The 20,048-nt window shown below is 37.5% G+C and overlaps 1 protein-coding gene across 2 annotated transcripts; it reads left to right on the top strand.

Annotated features, from left to right (window-relative positions):
* Nucleotides 1–4,827: 4,827 nt before the first annotated feature.
* On the top strand, nt 4,828–19,776 carry CNEP1R1 (CTD nuclear envelope phosphatase 1 regulatory subunit 1). Of its 2 annotated transcripts, none has more exons than XM_082863286.1 (6): nt 4,828–4,937; nt 6,265–6,336; nt 8,377–8,420; nt 11,644–11,753; nt 11,876–11,930; nt 18,031–19,776. In XM_082863286.1, exons 1-6 carry the CDS (start codon nt 4,913–4,915, stop codon nt 18,070–18,072), a joined length of 348 nt encoding a protein of 115 aa, XP_082719412.1. In that variant the 5' UTR covers nt 4,828–4,912; the 3' UTR covers nt 18,073–19,776. The 2 variants fall into 2 exon arrangements, with proteins under 2 accessions (XP_082719412.1, XP_082719411.1); XM_082863285.1 differs by having other exon boundaries at nt 8,347–8,420.
* Nucleotides 19,777–20,048: the final 272 nt, after the last annotated feature.

Genomic DNA, 20,048 nt, shown 5'->3' with positions numbered 1-20,048 from the left:
CAGATTTGCCTAGTCTGACATTTCATATAAATGGACTCATACAATATGAGTCCTTTGTGACTGGTTTCTTTCACTTAGCAAAATTTTTTCAAGGTTCGTCTGTTGTACCCTTTGTCAGTACCCCATTCTTTTTTTAAAAAAAATATTCATTTATTTATTTAGGCTGTACCGGGTCTTAGTTATGGCATGCAGGATCTTTGTCGCAGCATACAGACTCCTAGTTGCAGCATGCCTGCGGGACCCAGTTACCTGACCAGGGATCGAACCCTGGCCCACGCATTGGGAGCACCGAGTCCCACCCACTGGGCCACCAGGGAAGTCCCCCCTCATTCATTTTTATGGCTGAATAATATTCAGTTGTATGGAGATACCACATTTTGCTTATCCATTCACCATTTGATGGACATTTGTTTCCAGTTTTTTACTATTATAAATAGTGCTGTTATGACCATTCACACGCAAGTCTTTGTAGGGACATATGTTCTCATTTTTCATAGGTAAACAGAAGTGGAATTGCTGGGCCATATGGGAATTTATGTTTAACTTTAAAAAAAAAATGTCAAACTGTTTTTCAGTGTGGCTATATAATTTTATATTCCCAGAAGCAATGTACAAAGGTTCTAATTTCTATATATCCTCCATAACACTTATTATCTGTTTTTTTTTTAATTCTAACCACCTCCATGGATGAGAAGTAGTTTTTCATCATGGTTTTGATTTGCATTTCCCTAATGGATAATGATATTGAGCATCTTTCATGCACTTGCTGGCCACTGGTATTTTCTTTCTGGAGAAATATCTTTTCAAATCCTTTGTCCATTTTATATTGTTGGGTTGTAAGAGTTTTTAATATATTCTGGATATAAGTCCCTTATCAGGTATATGATTTGCAAATATATTCTCCCATTCTATGGGTTGTCTTTCTTTTCACTTTCTCAGTGGTGTCCTTTGAAGCACAAAGTTTTTAATTTTTTTTTTTTTGGCCACACTACAAGGCATGCGGGATCTTAGTTCCCCAATCAGGGATTGAGCCCTGGCCCCCTGCAGTGGAAGCACGGAGTCCTAACCATTGGACCACCAAGGAAGTCCCCACAAAGTTTTTAATTTTTATAAGGTCCAATTTATCCATTTCTCCTTTTGTCATTTGTGCTTTTGTTATTGTATCTAATATGGCTTTGCCTAACTCAAGGACACAAAGATTTATTCCTAAGTTTTCTTCAAAGAGATTTATAGTTTTAGCTCTTACATGATCCATTTGGAGTTAATTTTTGTGTATGGTAAAGAAACAGGTACAACTTCATTCTTTTGCATGTGGATGTTCAGTTGTTCCAGCATCATTTGTTAAGAAGACCATTGAATTGTCTTGGCACCCTTGTCAAACATCAATTAACTATAAATGCAGGGTTTATTTCTGAATTCTTAATTCTATTCCACTGATCTATATGTCTATCACAGGCCAGTACCACTCCGTCTTTGTAGTAAGTTTTGAAATGTGAAAGTGTGAGCTCTCCAACTTTATTTCCTTTTTCAAAATTGTTTTGGCTCTTTGGGTCTCTTGCATTTCCACATGAATTTTAGGATCAACTTGTCAATTTCTGCAAAAAAGCCAGCTGGGATTATAGTAAGTATTGCATTGACTCTGTAGATCATTTGGGGGAATATTACCATCTTTTTTTTTTATTGCCATCTTAACAATATTGTCTTCTAATCCATGAATATGGGATGTTTTTCCAATTTTTTAGGTCTTCGTTAATTTCTTTCAATAATGTTTTATATTGGTAGTTTTCAGAATACAAGTTTTGCCCTTCTTTTTTAAAATGTATTCTTAATTATTTTATTTTTTTGATGCTATATAAGTGTAGTTACACTTATTTCATTTTGGGGTTGGTCATTACTGGTGCAGAGAAATACACTTGATTTTTGTTTACTGATCTTATACCCTGCAACCTTGCTGAACCCATTTTTTTATTGGTGAATTCCAATAATACTTTATTGGTGAATTCCTTAGGATTTTCTATATATAAGATCATGTCTTCTACTTCTACTTCTTTCTTTCCAATATGGATTCCTTTGATCTCATTTTATTGTCTAATTGCCTGATAGAACCTCCATTATGATGTTGGACAGAAGTGGTAAGCATGGACATCTTTGTCTACTTCTGGATCTTAGGAGGAAAACATTCACCTTTAAGTATGAAGTTAGCTATGGGTTCTGTAGATGGTTCTTTACCAACAATGAGGAAGTTTCCTTTTATTCCTAGTTTGTTGTGTGTTTTTATCATGAAAGGGTGTTGGATTTTGTCAAATCCTTTTTTTGCAACTATTGAGATGATCATGTGGGGATTTCCCATACTTGTAAATTGAGATACAATTTACATATAATAAAATTCACTTTTAAAGTAGTTTTTAGTATACTCACAAAGTTATGCAATCATCACTATCTAATTCCGGAACATTTCCATCACTCCGAAAAGAAATATCATACTTTCTATTTTCCCTTTTCTTAAGCCCCCGGCAACCACTATCTAAGTCCTGTCTCTATGGGTGTGCATTTTGTAGCATTAATCAGTACTTCATTTTTTAAATTGTTGAATTATATTCCACTCTATAGAAATATCACATTTTGCTTATCCATTCATTAGTTGATGGACATTTGGGTTGTTTCCACTCTTTGGCTATTATGAATAATGCTGCCATGCACATTTTATGTACTAGGTTTTTTGTGAACATGTTTTCAATTCTCTCAGGTATATACTTAAGAGTAGAATTGCTGATTCATATAGTAACTATGTGCTTAACTTTTTGTTGAACTGCCAAACTGTCTTCCAAAGTGGCTGCACCAGTTTATTGATACATTACTACTAACAATGTATGAATTCTCCAATTTCTCTACATCCTCATCAAATCACGTGGTTTTTGTCCTTTATTCTATTTATATGATTCATTACACTAACTCATTTTCTGATGTCAAACCAACTTTGCATTCGAAGGATAAAACACACTTCATCTTGCTGTATAATCCTTTTTATATGTTGCTGGATGTGACTTGCTAATTTTTTAAAGGATTTTTATGTCCATATTCATAAGAGATATCCATGTATTTTTAAAGGGATGATGGTGGGTGTCAAATTGCCATGGTATTTAAATTCCATTGAATACCTCTAAAAGAGTGATATAAGAGTTTCTTTCCAAATGTCAATGTATACAATACCAGAAATTACATCTTTCACAAGGATTCAAGCCCATGATGAAAATTTCAGATGTAATTTTAAAAACATGTGAGGAGGCATATAACTTGTCAAAATCATTTTAGAAGGTATTGCCATGGAAATGGCATGAAGATCTCTGTTGTAGTCACTGCAAGGGGCCATTGGTAGGGTCTGAGGACAAAACTACTGTGATCTTTTAGTGTTTTACAAACCACTCTGTGGAAAGGGTGGGAACAGGAGACTAGTGAGAGGCCACAGCTATAAATCCAGGCTATATGGTGGCTTGGATCAGAGTGGTAGCTGCAGAGTAGAGCCAACAGGATTTGCTACCTGATCTGATGTATCATGTGGAGAGAAAGAGAGGGAGAGAATCAATGATAATTCCAGCTACAGGGTTTGGAGCGGATCAACTCAACTACTTATATCTATAAACTCAACTCTAAAATGGATTTGATAACACGTTTTGGCTCATAGAGCTGCTGTGGGGTTTAAAAGAAGTCTAATTCTCCTGAACTATAAAAGATGTAGCGCCAGACCGCCAGTAAAATGTAACAAACTTTAGCTATTGTATGGATATCCCTCTTTGAAGCAGATCTTCATCTTATCACTGATGTTTTAAGAGTCTTTAGCATTTTGTCTTTTGTTTTTACACTAAACTCTATCTTTACAGAGGGCAGGAGTGATTCCTAGAGACCTTTGCATTCTCGGCTCATATCCCAGTGCCTGGAACATGTATTCCTTAAATATTTGTTGACTATCTTCTTGACAAATCTCATTGATATGATGTTTCTACAAATATATATCCTTTGGTCTCCCCATTACTTCAGGTTCCAAATTTTTTAGCCTAACTATGAGCGCCTATTTTCCTCTCCTCCTCCCTTACTGTTCCTCAAGCGCCCGTGATCCATACATGCATGTGGCAGTGACAGGATAAAAATGTGCACCCTTTCAAAGGCATGATCAACATTTTTTAAAAATAAATTTATTTATTTTTGGCTGCGATGGGTCTTCGTTGCTGCGCGCGGGCTTTCTCTAGTTGCAGCAAGCGGGGGCTACTCTTCATCGCGGTGCGTGGGCTTCTCATTGTGGTGGCTTCTCTTGTTGCTGAGCACAGGCTCTAGGTGCGCGGGTTTCAGTAGCTGTGGCACGGGTATCTAGGAAAGAGGTACTATAAAGTAAGAAATTCCATTATTTGGTTTCTAGTTGGTTCTGTACATACCTTATTTCTCTCTGAATCCTAGAGGGAGAGCTAGCTCGTTGATTACTGCATCCCTCGTTAGTGACCAGAACACTCCCCGGAAGGTAGCGGATGCACAATAAGTATTCGAGTAATGAAAGAACCAAGCAGGAAACGAGGAATATACGAAATGAACCGACTTGCGCGGACAGGCTGCAGTTCCTCCCCAGGGCAGGAGGCGGCGCCAGTGTTACGCCTACTCGGCTGCCGTCAGGTCTTGGCCCCTCTGGCTGACCGTCCAACTCCAGCTGCCAAGCCCGTGCAGGAACTAGCCAATAGAAAACCGTCTTAGTCATAGGGTCTGGCAGAAGTATCCAATGAACGTAGTGGGTTTAGGAAAGGGGCGGTGCTAAGAGGAGGGGCGCAGGGGAGCTGTTAGAGGTGGGAGTTGGAGCTGCGGGCCTGGAGGGGGCAGCGGAGCTGCGATGCGGACGGGGCAGCGCCGGTGAACGGAGCTGCAGCCCGACATGAACTCGCTGGAGCAGGCAGAAGGTAGGGTGGGCCGCCTGGGCCGGTTCCGGGCTTCTCCCGGAAGCTGGCGGGGCTCTGGAGGGGCCTGAATCGTGGAAACCTGGTCCGGAGAGAGGAGGCCGCGAGGGTTGGACTGACGGGGTCCGGGGCTGGGGGCGCGGGGGCCGGTCCAGGGGCCAAGGGGCGGCAGTATCCGGCCGGTCGCTGCTTCCGGCGCGCGTGGCCTCAGCCGGCGCTTGTGGGGGGGCGTTGCGTCAGTTCCTCCATTCCCCAAGCTTAGACCAGGTAGCTTCTCGTCCGGGCTGGTTATATTTCTCATTCATTAGCAAACAGTTTTACTTCGTGCCTTGTAGTATGCTAATTCACTTTATTTTTTTTTTTTTTGATATTGCACGAATTGTATCCCTGACTTCTGCCGTGGTTTCTGGTAATTGCCGGGGTAAGGGAGTGCCTCTTGGTCTCCTTTTCTAAAGTTCAAAAAACGCAACGGAGGGCTTCCCTGGTGGCGCAGTGGTTGGGAGTCCGCCTGCCGATGCGGCGGACGCGGGTTCGTGCCCCGGTCCGGGAAGATCCCACATGCCGCGGAGCGGCTGGGCCCGTGAGCCACGGCCGCTGGGCCTGCGCGTCCGGAGCCTGGACTCCGCAGCGGGAGAGGCAACAGCAGTGAGAGGCCCGCGTACCGCAAAAAAACAAAACAAAAAACGCAACTGAAAGTGATACCGCACCTTGCTCATTCAGAGGGAGTACTTTGGGTGCCCCTGTGTTGTGGAACCAGGCGTCGGCGCTCCAGAAGTGCCACGAAGATCAATTGTAACCTCTTGGGAGGAAGGAAAGGGGAGCGTTTTTGCATACCCACCTGTTAGCCTGTTAGTATCAGAAGTCCAGACTGAAAGCGTAGCCATTAATTAAATACAAGGGCTGGAAATCGGAATTGGGTAATTGCGTTCAAATTGACTTCGAAGACTTCGGTGTTAGGTAATAACGTTGTTCTGTCTAATAGGGAGTTCTTGGTTCCAACGGAATTAAAACTCGACCTGATTTTGATCCTTTATTTGCAACCCCCAAATTTCTAGCTTTTGGCACCGGCTGAGGCTGCTGTTGATTTTCCACATACCATTTTATGACGCTTCTAAAAGTGAATCGGCCAGTTTCCTTATATGTGAAATTGGAATTAAAGAAACCTAATGTATTTGTCAAGTGTTTAAAGCTGTCAATAGTAAAGAAGTAAACAGTGCAGTGATACATGTAAGTTGGTGTGCAAGACCTGAAGCAGAGTACATAAAATTCATCTTAATAGATTCAAACTAGTAAGAGTAGCTAATTAGAAAATTGAAATCTTTTTACCTAGATCTCAAGGCTTTTGAGAGGAGACTTACTGAATATATTCATTGTTTGCAACCTGCCACTGGACGTTGGAGAAGTAAGTGCCCGGATGTTTTTTAAGGGAAAATAAACTTAAAATTGATACTTTTATTCCTGCCTAGCAATGATTTGCTTCTCTGTAAAACTTTTGTTTTACAAATGCTTGCAAATCTTTATTAAACCATAAGATTCTCTTTTATTTGGACAGTTTTACATTTATTTAACATTGTAAATAATGGCATTATAGAGAACTTTTAAGAAAAGAAACTGACAACCCTAAGAGAATAGTCTATTTTGTGTGGTTGAATTTTTATTTTTACATTAAAATGCATATACTTTTAAACAAATATTACAAATCTGATAACCAGCACACGTAATAAAAATTTCAGTAGTCTGTCTAGCAGTTTTACAGTTTTGCCTACAAACTATTGAAATAAAGTTTGTTAAGGAAAATGATATTCAACGAGTGCTGTAAAATATGATTTGAAAGAATTGTGGTTACTGCCCCATGGAAATATATAGGAAATGCAGACGAATATACAAGTGATGACCTCAGTAAGCAAAATATTTTGCTAATTTATGTTGGGACAGTCTTAATTTCTTGGCTGTTCCTTGCTGAAATTTAATTTCTGCCAAGAAGGAAGTACAGCAGCACATGTTGAGGACATACTTTATTTTGAAGTATAATTCACTTTGTGGGACCAAACTGAAGAGCCGTATTGAAGTTAAGGGTCTTCTCCTATGTCGAGATTTTTTGTGTATTTTTATTAAATCTGTTTGCAAAGTTTTAGTCATATGCTACAGGAATTCTGATTGGTTAGAATTCACAAGTAATGATTTTTCTCAGGTTCTCCAGTTTACCTAGGAATTACCCCCAAAACCTTGTTTCACTGTTACTTGAGAATCTTTTAAAATGTATATGATGTTTTTCTATCTTATAAAGTGTAATGAACACACTTTTTCTCTGATTCACGGTCTAAGTGCTTACATACAAATGCCATCAGCTTGTTCAGCATACCAGAGTATGTGTGTGAGGTCCCTTCTGGTGGGTTTGATTTTGCTTTTGCTTCATTAAAAAAAAAAAAAAATCTGTATACTTTAGCATGTTTCTTATTGGAAGTGTAGAATTATAAGAAACTGAGTTTAATCTGTTCTGAGAACATAAGTTTGAAATTTTGCGTATTATTAAATATCTAAAATGAGATTGTTTTTCTATGATTTGCCTCTTCTAAAAGTATATCACCATGAATTCTAGATAAAGTTTTACTATATTTAGGTTGCACTTTGAAGCTTGATCTCTACATTTTAAAAATGTATGCATCCCAACTGAAAGATAGTAACTGATTGGTCTCCAGAATAGTAACTAGGTCTTGGTGCCCCTTTATTATTTTTTTAGTAATACCATATATTCTTAAGTTTTACTTATGATCTATATAGAATTTTTTAAATAATTCTAGCTTAGTGGGGAGAAAGAAACTTTTTCGAACTTCTACTGTCAATAATTTCTACCCCAACCTTCCCTAAGTCCCTTAAAGAAAATCTGATACTGATTGGTGTGCTCCACACTTCCTGACATTGACCTTTGTTTAATTCAACAACAAGCAGTTGTCTGCAAGGCAAAAGTCTTTAGTCCAAATTCTCAGTGCATTCATGAAAGAGTCTTTGTTTGGTTTGTTTACATTTGAAAAATGAGGTTTTTGGGGTGGTTTGGGGGGTTTTTTGTTTTGAATTTATTAGATCTGTAACATCAGTGTAAAGACATTGAAAGTTACATAAGAAAATCTTACATTAAAGTTTTACCATCTTGGTTCTTACTGCTTTTAATTTCATTAATCTTCAGAAATTTTGACTAAAGTAGTAAGGGGGACAGTATCCTCCTCAGTTACTAAGGTTCACATTGTTTCAGAGAATTCCTCAAGGTCATATGGCAAGTCTCCTCTAAGTCCTGAGTGGAGTACATTCTCCATTTAATGAAGTGCTGCATCCTTTGGCTGTCATATTAAGAACTGGTGGTAGTATCATATTAATAGCTTATTTCCTTACTAATTTCATGTTTATCTTTCATCAGTGCTTCTTATAGTGGTATCTGTCTGTACAGCTACTGGTGCCTGGAACTGGTTAATAGATCCCGAGACGCAAAAGGTAGAAGTTTTGATTTAAAATCTTTAACAGATTGAGACAGTGGATATAGCAGTGCTTTGTTCTTTGTAAAGTATTAATCAAATGCTACCTATTAGTACTAGTAGTGATATTAATCATTGTATTAAAAATATGCTTTATCTTAATTTGCTTGAGAAAAACTTTGGCTGGCTGCTGTGGGTTAAGTATCTTTGCAGAGAAAAAGGCCTAAGAAATACTACCTCACTTATATTACTTCTCATTCATTTCTGAACTTGTGTACAGTTTTTACATATCTCATTTTTACATATTTCAGTGTAAACGTTGTCTTTGTTCTGTTTTGTTCATTTAGTGTCATCAGTGCCAGCTTTTAAAAATTATAAAACAACATTTTCTTCTATGAATTATCTTTGTTAATTCTTTTCCTCATCTCATAAAGCATTCGAGACAACTTTGCAGGAAACATTATGATAAAATAGCAAATGTAAATGTAATAAACAGTCAAGACCAGTAAAAACAGAGTACGAGGTCAAAACCAGGAAGGAAACCAGGTTACTGATATCATAGGCCCTGTGGGCCAGCAGAGTTGCCAGGGTTGAGTTTTAAATTAGTCTCTAAAGTCACAGCTAGTTCCATGGTTTTCATTATCTGTGAGAACACATTTGTAAGTTCTTTAAGCTAGCAAAGGTTTTCTTTCTCATCATTTATCTTTAAAAAAAAATTCTGCCTGAAGTTTAATATAAGAAACACTGAGAGATCTCCCACTGGGCACTAAGAATATTCCTGTACCAAATGCAATAACAGATTTCATAATGTTATTTCTTGAAGCATCCTTTGATGAAAGCTGGTAGCATGTTTCTCAAATTTCTATCTCTTTCTACCAATTTGTGCCTTAATTTCAAACTTGGGCTTTTTTATTAGAGAAGTAATCGTCTTCAGTTTTCCAGTGAAGTTTTTTTCCCCCAGTTCAGGTTTATTTAGGTAATAATGATGTTGTAGTTTTCACAAATTTAACCCTACTTCCCCTTTTAAACTGTAATTAGGTATACTACTTCTAGTAGCTTTATTTACAACCTTTTGGGTTATGCAAAAGAAAAACCTCATAATAAGGCTTTTGTCAGCAGCCCAAATGGCAGTTCAGACAGCCAGGGGGTTGTTTACCATGTAGTCTCCCTGACTCTACCCACTGAGGTGGAGAAATAAAAGAATAGGAAGCAGGGGAGGTTGGTGATGGGATCTCATGTTAATAGAGGGGTTTTTATGATGGATAGGAAACTCTCTTGTACGTTCATTTATAAAAATCTGATCTTAAGGCTGCACTTGGTACTCATCTTTAGGGGAAGAGTGAAGGAGGCTGGCAAGAAGATTAAAAAAGGTCTGTCTTGGGAAATGAATCTGACTTCTAATTGTGAACAATATAAGCTGATTTCAGCTAGTTGAGATCTTAATAAAACACAGAATTAAATGTAATTTGAAATAGGCCCAAAACTCTGTAGTTAATATAATTTTCTAAATTAGGTGAGAATATAACTATTAGCTTAAGGGTTGGCTCTTTACACTTCACTATTTAATAACCTCAAACCTGACAAGAGTTTTGAATAGCAGTTGTCTGTAAGAGGACTTGCAAACTCAAAAGCCAGTGGCTAGCTGGAAGAACACAAGGAGAGAAGGAATATGGCAAACTGGAAAGTACACAAATGCCTGAACTAAAGGAGGCAACTGTTACCTGGATGCAGTTGATTGTTGCCGTGGAGGAAGGCAGGCTGATACTGACTGGTCTAATGAAGATTGAAACACTGTATGTGCTGATCTTGTACAGGGCACGTAAAACATAGGCACGTAATTCCTGTGGGAATTAAACTGTCCTCAGAGGTTTAAGAAGACATTACTCTGGAGTATTAAACTTTCTTCAGGATCTCGTCCTTCTGGGAGCTTCTTCCTTCCTGATGTTTTCAACCTGTCATCTCTTCATTTGACAAATTTATTTAACCAGTACCATGCTAGGCCAGTGCTCTTCATAAGTTTAGTTCTCTGTCTTGAAACAGGTACACATATTTTATCAGAGCGGAGCACAGATGCTGTTAGCTTGGTTCTGTGCTCCCATTTAGTTTCCAGTCCACTCCATTTCTTTTTCTAGACTCTAAATACTTGTCTTCTCAGTCCACATTCCGATTCCCCAGTGGTCTGGCTTCAGTGCCTACTCTTGTTCCAATCCTGCATCCTGTACCCTTGTCCCTCTACCTACTCTTAGAATTATGTATGCTTCTGTTTTCTACTGTCAACTAATTATTCTCAGATCTTAAATTAGCCCTTTGTTTCTCTTGAACTCTAGTTTTTTATGGATAGCTACTAATCATTTTCCCCTGCTGGGATGTTCTGTGGCCATCTAAACCTAGTAGCTTCAAAACCAAACTCATGTTTTGCCTCTTTCAAAGAGAAAGGGTGAAGCTGGAACTGACTTTTACAAGGATATGTAGGCGCTAGCCAGGTGAAGAGGAGAAAAGGAAAATGGTAGCATAAGTTTGCAAGTGTGGCAGGAGATGATTAGACTGAGACCAGGTTATGAACGGCAGAATTTGCTCACCTCTGCTTTTTAACAGGGAAGATAACCAGGTCACATCTGACTTGTGTTTTCATTGAGAATCAGAGGCCTCATCTTCATTCATTCAACAATATTTGTTGAGCACCTATATTTGCCAAGTGCTGTTTCAGGTGTTGGGAGAATAATGATGCCCACGACAGTGTCTCTTCTCGTGGAACTTGTAGTCTTCTGCTTTTTAAAGTACTTCTCACTAGGAAGGTTTCAGTAAATATTTTTGGTAGGGTGTTTTTTTATTATAGGAGTACATTTTTAATGGTTGAAGCATTTGGAATGAATGGAGGGAATATTGCTACATTGTCTTGCTACACTGAAGATATAAAACATACATTATTTTAATTTTCATAGTATAGCAATATGGAGAACTAGGATTTTTGGAAGTCTCCAGATTCTTATAGTTTATCTGTTTTTGTTTTTGGGGGGGGGGCATGCCACGCGGCTTGCGGGATCTCAGTTCCCTGACTAGGGATTGAACCCAGGCCACAGGAGTGAGAGCCCAGAATTCTAACCACTAGGCCACCAGGGAACTTTCCAAATTCTCATATTTTAGATAATTAAATGTTATATACATTCATGCACAAGTGGGGAGGTAGGAATCAATATTGTTCTAAGATTTTTAACATTTTTATCTTTCCAACTCTTTTACAGGTGTCCTTCTTCACATCATTATGGAACCATCCATTTTTCACCATTAGCTGTATCACTCTAATAGGCTTGTTCTTTGCTGGAATACACAAGAGAGTAGTTGCACCGTCAATGTATCCTTTACCATGAATTGAATTTTATTCTCTGAACTAAATTAAACCACCTTCTCAATCTCTAGGTGTTCTTAAAAGCTTACTCTTCAAATATAAATTTTCCTTTGACCACATTTATTCAGTATAGCTGCTCGATGTCGAACTGTATTAGCAGAGTACAACATGTCTTGTGATGATGTAAGTATTTTCATTAGAAAACTGTAGACACGTGTGAAAGGACTGAAGTGTTTTGGCTTAAGTAAAACAAACATTTTATTAACAATAAATTGTCTCCATGGAATTAATAGGGGGGATATTCGTTGTAGCATTGATTCTAAGACACTTTTTTTTTTTTTACATTGTAACATCTCTGAAGATTGACATGCATCCAGTAATCAATGGTGTCTTACAATTAAATTGGTAGAGTTGAGAGTTTAATCTTTCTTAATGACATAAAGTCATGATCCATCTTCTAATTGAAGCTATCTTAGATTCAAAGAAATAAACAGTGGTCATTATTGGCCAAAAATGGCTCAGTGGAATGGTTTTGTAAACTACTGTTATGTATCTCACACTCTTCCATATGTAGGATTTTATGTAGAGTCATAGATTAATTGACGGACTGTGGACATATGAACGTATCGTATTTTTAAAAGTTGATCACATATCAATATAAGAATATCTCACAATTTTGATTTATTTATAAAAGCATTTTTACCTTCAACTTAAAAAACTATTAAGTAATACCTACCCAGTATAGGAAATTCGAATAAAAAACAAAAAAAAGTATTAGGGCAGGAAGACAACTGGATCAATGGAAGAGAATAAAGATTAAACACTTTGAGTTTTTAAAAATTAGTAGAAAAAAAAATTAGTAGAAGATAAGGGTAGTCTTTCAAGTCAAAAGGGAAGAAATAGGCTATTTATAGTATTGAGACAGTTGGCTCTTCATTTGGAAAAAGATGAATTTAGACCTCTACCTCACATCAATTAAAAAAACTAAATTCCAGGTAAAGTCTTAAATAGATTTAAAAAGACATATACATCCCACCATAAAAGCATTAGAAGAAAATACAGAAGAATATGTTTATAACCTTGGGATAGGAAAACATCTTCTTAAGTCACAAAACAGAAATGCCATAATGGAAGAAGTTGGATACATTTAATTGCACCAACATTTGAAGATTTTGTACATTAGAAGAAATCATTTGTAAGGTACCTAATAGATAGAGGGTAGTATCCAGAATGTTTGAAGGCCTATTAAAAATCAATAATAAAAAGACAAATAGTACATTTTTAAAATGGAAAAGGTAAGTCGTATCATAGAAATGGAAATACAGATGGCCAATAAACATGTAAAGACTGGAGAGCCTCATTTTGTAATCAGGGAAATGCAAAGTAAAACTGAGTTCATTTGTATTACCTGTCAGATTAGTAAAGATTAAATAACTCCATATTGTGGTGAAATGATGCAGCCATACACTGCTTGTTGGGAATATACATTGATGCAGCCATTCTGAAGGGCAATTTTCATCATTCTTATAAAATGTAATATGTGCATGTCTCATGACCTAACTATTCTACTTTTCCCCAACTCCCCTGGTTGGGGGGACCATCACACATGTACGCAAGGAGGCAAGTACAAGATTGTTCATTGTAATATCCTTAGCAGTAGTGAAAAAAATGGAAATAATTTTTGTTTCTCAACAGAAATTTTGTTTCTCAACAGTGGTAAAATAGGGTGTGGTAAACCCATATAGGAAATCAGAAGTAAATCTATAAGTATGGACATGGAAGTATCTCGAAGACATACTGGTAGGAGCAAAAAGTAAATTATCAAACAATATGGTCAGTTTGGTACCTTTTTTTTTTTAAGTTTTAATTATGTAAATTTCCAAACATAAAAAAGCAGAGAAGAGCTAAATGAACTTCCCGTGTATCATTGGCCAGTGTCGACAATAAATCAACTCATGGCCATTCTTTTTTTTTTTTTTTAATCTTTATTGGAGTATAATTGCTTTACAATACTGTGTTAGTTGCTGTTGTACAACAAAGTGAATCAGCCATATGCATACACATGTCCCCACATCCCCTCCCTCTTGAGCCTCCCTCCCATCCTCCGTATCCCACCCCTCTAGGTCATCGCAAAGCCCCGAGCTGATTCCCTGTGCTATGCTGCTGCTTCCCACCAGCCAACTATTTTATATTTGGTAGTGTATATATGTCGACGCTACTCTCACTTCGCTCCAGCTTCGCCCTCCCACCCGTTGTCCACAGTCCATTTTCTATGTCTATCTCTCTTTTTTTAAATTTATTTTATTTATTTTGGCTGCGTTGGGTTTTTGTTGCTGTGCATGGGCTTTCTCTAGGTGCAGCGAGTGGGGGCTCCTCTTCCTTGTGGTGCATGGGCTTCTCATTGTGGTGGCTTCTCTTGTTGCAGAGCACAGGCTCTAGGCGTGCAGGCTTCAGTAGTTGTGGCACATGGGCTCAGTAGTTGTGGCTCCTGGCCTCTAGAGTGCAGGCTCAGTAGTTGTGGTGCGCAGGCTTAGTTGCTCTGTGGCACGTGGGATCTTCCCAGACCAGGGCTCGAACCCGTGTCCCCTGCGTTGGCGGGTGGATTCTTAACCACTGCGCCACCAGGGAAGCCCCCCCCCCCCCCATGTCTACCTCTTTATTCCTGCCCTGCCTTTTTTTTCCTAAGTTTATTTTTTTTTAAATGGTGCTTTATTTTCATAATTAGAAAGTGAAATAATTACCATTTCAAATAGACAGATTTGAATATTTCCTATTTTGGTGCTTTCCTCTTCCCTGAAATGTATTCAAAGCCTTGTTTTTTTGTTTGTTTTTTGAATTTTATTTATCTTTTTATACAGCTGGTTCTTACTAGTCATCCATTTTATACACATAAGTGTATACATGTCAATCCCGATCTCCCGATTCATCACACCACCACCCCCACCTGCTGCTGCTTTCCCCCCTTGGTGTCCATAGGTTTGTTCACTACATCTGTGTCTCAATTTCTGCCCTGCAAACCGGTTCATCTGTACCATTTTTCTAGGTTCCACATATATGCGTTTATTCCTGTCCTGCAACTAGGTTCATCAGTACAGTTTTTTTTTTTAGATTCCATATGTATGCGTTAGCTTATGATGTTTGTTTTTCTGTTTCTGACTGACTTCACTCTGTATGACAGACTCTGGGTCCATCCATCTCACTACAAATAACTCAATTCATTTCCTTTTATGGCTGAGTAATATTCCATTGTATATATGTGCCACATCTTTATCCATTCATTTGTCGATGGACATTTAGGTTGGTTCCATGCCCTGGCTATTGTAAGTAGTGCTGCAGTGAACATTGTGGTATGTGTCTCTTTTTGAATCATGGTTTTCTCAGGGTATATGCCCAGTAGTGGGATTGCTGGGTCATATGGTAGTTCTATTTTTAGTTTTTTAGGGAACCTCGATACTGTTTTCTATAGTGGTTGTATCAATTTACATTCCTACCAACAGTGCAGGAGGGTTCCCTTTTCACCACACCCTTTCCAGCTTTTATTGTTTCTAGATTTTTGATAATGGCCATTCTGGATAGAATGCCCAGAGATAAACCCACGCACAGATGGGCACCTAGTTTATGACAAAGGAGGCAAGAACATACAGTGGAGAAAAGACAGCCTCTTCAATAAGTGGTGCTGGGAAAACTGGACAGCTACAAGTAAAAGAATGAAATTAGAACACTCACTAACACCATACACAAAAATAAACTCCAAATGGGTTAAAGACTTAAATGTAAGACCAGACATTATAAAACTCCTAGAGGAAAACATAGGAAAAACACTCATTGACATAAACCACAGCAAGATCTTTTTTGACCCACCTCCTAGAGTAACGGAAATAAAAACAGAAATAAACAAGCAGGACTTTTTTTAACTTAAAAGCTTTTGCACAGCAAAGGAAACCATAAACAAGACAAAAAGACAACTCTCAGAATGGGAGAAAATATTAGCAAATGAAACAAGAGACAGAGGATTAATCTCCAAAATATACAAACAACTCAATATCAAAAAAACAAACAATCCAGTTAAAAAATGGCAGAAGACCTAAATAGACATTTCACCAAGGAAGACACACATGGCCGAGAGACACGTGAAAAGATGCTCAGCATCGCTAATTACTAGAGAAATGCAAATCAAAACTGCAGTGAGGTATCACCTCATGGCCATTCTTAATTCATGTGTACCCCTGCCAACCTTCCCTGTCATCAGGTTATTTAAAAACAAATCCCAAGTGATGTATTTTACCCTCAATCAGCATGATAGAAGCACCAAATTTTTATTCATATATGTGAATGTAAGTCCATAGGAAACAGTCTGGAAGAATTCATGCTAAAACTGGTTTCTTCTGTAAGAGGGCTAGTGTTTGAGGTGAATGGAAAGGGTGACTTTAAGCTCATCTTGGTTGAACTTTTTATAATGAGATTACATTAATGTCTTATGTAATTTAAAATAGATTTAAAGTGGATTTAAAACCATAATATTTTTATACAGTGGTATACATACATTCTGTATTGTAATAGCAATATAAAAAGGTACAAGCTGCTGAAACATAGTAATGTTGATGAATTTCAGAAACACGTTGAGTGAAGTAGATGAAAAAGAACACGCTGTGTGATTCCATTTACTTAAAGATCAGAGAGAGGCAGATTAACCTGTGGTAAGCAGTTATGTAGGGAGTGGGGGGTACCATTGACCTTGGAAAGGAGCATGGAGGAACTTTCTGAGTGGTGGTGATGTTCTGTAGCTTGATCTGGGTGGTGGTGACGTGGGTATATACATTTGTCAAAACTCATAAAACTGTACACAAGATTTGAGCATTTTACTGTGCATGAATTATACCTCAGTAAAACAGTAGAAAAATTAGTATCAAAGTTCTATCAAGATATCAAGGAGTTACCGAAAAAGTGAAAGTGAGAATTGAGAGGGAGCCAGAATCCTGACAACACTTGACCTGAGGACAATAAAGTGTGTTTCTGAAAACCAGCTAGAATTTTACCAACCAAAGATAATCACCATGTTTTATATTTTATTGTGTATTCTCATTTACTTTTATAAAAGAAAGTTGTTGATAATCAAGTTTATAAAGAACCATTAAAAAAATAAAAAGATGTTATGAATTTTTCAAACCTGCTTCTTTGACCCAACGTTAGGATTTAAGAGCCACCGTATACTGAAGGTTAACTGTGAAAGGTCCCAGGCCTGTTTTTTTTTGTTTTTTGTTTTTTTTTTTTTGCTGTACGCGGGCCTCTCCCGTTGCGGAGCACAGGCTCCGGACACGCAGGCTCAGCGGCCATGGCTCACGGGCCCAGCCGCTCTGCGGCATGTGGGATCTTCCCGGACCGGGGCACGAACGCGTGTCCCCTGCATTGGCAGGCGGACTCTCAACCACTGCACCACCAGGGAAGCCCCCAGGCCTGTTTTTTTATCTGCATGATCTCAAGATCTTCCATTTTGTTTAATTACATACTGTCCCACTTTATGGACACATCATAATTTAATCCCCTATGTCCACATTTTGCATGTTATATATGTTGTGCATTTTTCACTAGAACTTAAGCTCCGTAAAGACAAGGAACTTTGTGTAGTTAGTTCATTACTGGGTCCCTGGCATCTCACACGTCTGGCACATTAATGGGTACTCAGTAAATACTGAATTAATAGCACTTAAATGTACATCTTTACCCTTGCACCTAGTTTCCTTCAGATAAATTCCTAGAAGTGGAATTGTTTGGATTATATGGTATATGCTTTTTTTCTTTTTGATAAATATGACAGCCCTATAGAAGAGTTGTATCCACATACACTGAATACCAGCAGTGTATGAGTGTCTATTGCTCCAACCATTGGTTTACATTTTAACTTGAGGAAGTTAAAGTTTTAATGTTAGAAAAAGGGAAAAATTTTTGTTCAAATACATAGTTTTATTTATGTTTTATGGTAAGGGGCATAAATTAGTCTATATAAGTTGGGATTTTATTTTATCCACTGGGTTGGTTGGCTGATTTTCTGGTAGCCAGTGGATAGGGAATTCATCAAATAAAGATTTTATGTGTATGTTTTAAAGTACTAAAGATTTTAGAAGAAAGTTCCACACAAAGAACACTTTGAAAACATAATTATTAATTGCTTAATCTTGCCTAATATAGGGGGGTGTTCTAATGCCCTTTAAGTTTTCTAGGTAAGTGGTGGTGTTCTTAATAGAACTGTATACTTTTAAACTTTTTTTTTTTTTCATTTTTACAGACAGGAAAACTAATTTTGAAACCTAGGCCTCATGTTCAATGACAATCTGCACTCATTGTTATGGGACTTAAAACAACCTTTCTTCAAAAAGTGATACAGCAAAAAGCCATAAAGGATTGCTTTTACAGTTGGATATGTGAACGTCATAGCAACAACTGACGAGAAATGTGCAATATTTACCCAGATTATCTTCATGGTGGTGACTCGCGTAATCAGTGCTTTGGTACCTTTGATTATTTGTGTTTCAGTATTAGTGTCACTTTAGTACTTCAGATCCTGCAAAGATTTTTGCAGCTGAAGTATGTATGTATGTTACTAAGTTAAACTTAGAAACAGAACCTCATCCAGTTTTTATAATGTATTTTTGTAAACTACTGTAAATAGCAAATCAATGCCAGTGTTAAAAAGGAAACGTTATGTGGACTTTGTTCTCCTGCATCAGTGTTTCAGGAACATCTGCTTGCCATCTCCACAGCTCTTTAAAACCAGCTATTACGTATAGCTGTGCCTTTCACTCTTACACTCCTCTCTTTTAATCATAATGCAGGAAAAACATTGGATTGAGCTTAGACTAAGGAAAATTCATCTCCATTATGTTTTAAGAAATTATAGGTGTTTTGAGAAACAGTTTTTGTTAAAACTAGATAGTGAACTTCAGCCACTATTGTGATATTTTCCAGTTCATTGTTTTCATTTAATGCTAAATATACTTTATATTTTTTTAATGATTTTAAGAACACTCCAAAGGCTTCTGAATAGACAAGTTTAGTTATAAATTATGTATTGTCTGGGGAATTTGATAGTCATTGTTTTAGATAATGGGATTTTATGCTGTGGTAGACGTGCTGTTACACTAGTATTGTGCAGGTGTGATTGATCAGCCACACCATCACAGGGACAACTTGGGAGCAGTGCCACAAACTAGAGTCTACAATTCTCACTGTTTAGAGAGTGTTAATGACATACTGTGTATGCATATTAGCCACATATACTATAACAGCCCTTAAAATTAAACTATTGGGATTGCTGTAAATATTTTAAAGAACTGGAGGTGCCTTTTACCTGTTTATTAGAAGATTTTGAAAGGTTTAAATTATTTCACGAACAATCTTTTAAATTTCATTTAACATAAGGCTGAAAATTCAAAAACAGGACAAAAAACCTTTTTAACAAGGCTGCCATTTATCTTAAATGTGTTCATCTTGGCTTTCACGTGTATAAAATTTCATTCTTTGAACTGCAGCAATAAACCCCTCTGCTCCTACGAAGTTTTAAGAGGGTATTCCATATATTCTGCATTGTTTTATTTCCTGTAAATTTTGTAGGTAAATATGTGCATAAAAATAAATACTTTATATATATTTAGTGATTGGGCTTTTTCCTTGGTTTATTTTAAGTCTGTAACTGAAAAAAATTTTAAACATACTGAGTGTGTCAGGTACAGGCTAACATAAAATGAGTCAGATACAGGCTAAGTAAAATGAGATACTTTAACTGTGTGTCCAGTAGAGCAAATTTCAAGTAGCAATTGAAGGTACCCAGTTTATTAGGCTGTGAATACTTTAAATTTTTTTTTTTAAATATTTATTTATTTATTTCACTACGCTGGGTCTTAGTTGTGGCATGTGGGATCTTCATTGCGGCATGCAGGATCTTTTAGTTGCAGCATGCAGAATCTAGTTCCCTGACCAGGGGTCGAACCTGGGCCCCCCCCTGCATTGGGAGTGTGGAGTCCCAACCGCTGGATCACCAGGGAAGTCCCCTTTTAATATTTCTTATTCATCATTGTCTGATAATATGTGGTGTTTAATTAGGAAATGCAGGTTTTCTCAAAAATTAAGCTCTACAAACCTGGATCACTAGTTTCCTCCAAGAGTATAAAGCTGAAGAGGGATTTTATGTGTCCTAAATCCTTTTTGGAATCATCAGCTACTTTTTGTATTTAACAAAATCCTTGAATCTTTTCCCCTAGAAAAATATGTCTGTGTATGTACACATACGGTGCATGTACTTGGAGA

This window comes from Leucopleurus acutus, assembly GCF_964270905.1.
Source record: "Leucopleurus acutus genome assembly, chromosome: 20".
Lineage (NCBI taxonomy): Eukaryota > Metazoa > Chordata > Mammalia > Artiodactyla > Delphinidae > Leucopleurus > Leucopleurus acutus.
The sequence above is the reverse complement of the archived record's forward strand: the minus strand, read 5'-3'. Positions and strand labels throughout refer to the sequence as shown.

Coding starts and splice junctions, on each gene's coding strand:
- CNEP1R1 (XM_082863285.1), top strand. CDS start 4,913: ATGAACTCGCTGGAGCAGGCAGAAG. Junction 11,754..11,875: donor AGAGTAGTTGCACCGTCAAT/GTATCCTTTACC, acceptor ACATTTATTCAG/TATAGCTGCTCGATGTCGAA. Junction 11,931..18,030: donor ACAACATGTCTTGTGATGAT/GTAAGTATTTTC, acceptor TCATTTTTACAG/ACAGGAAAACTAATTTTGAA.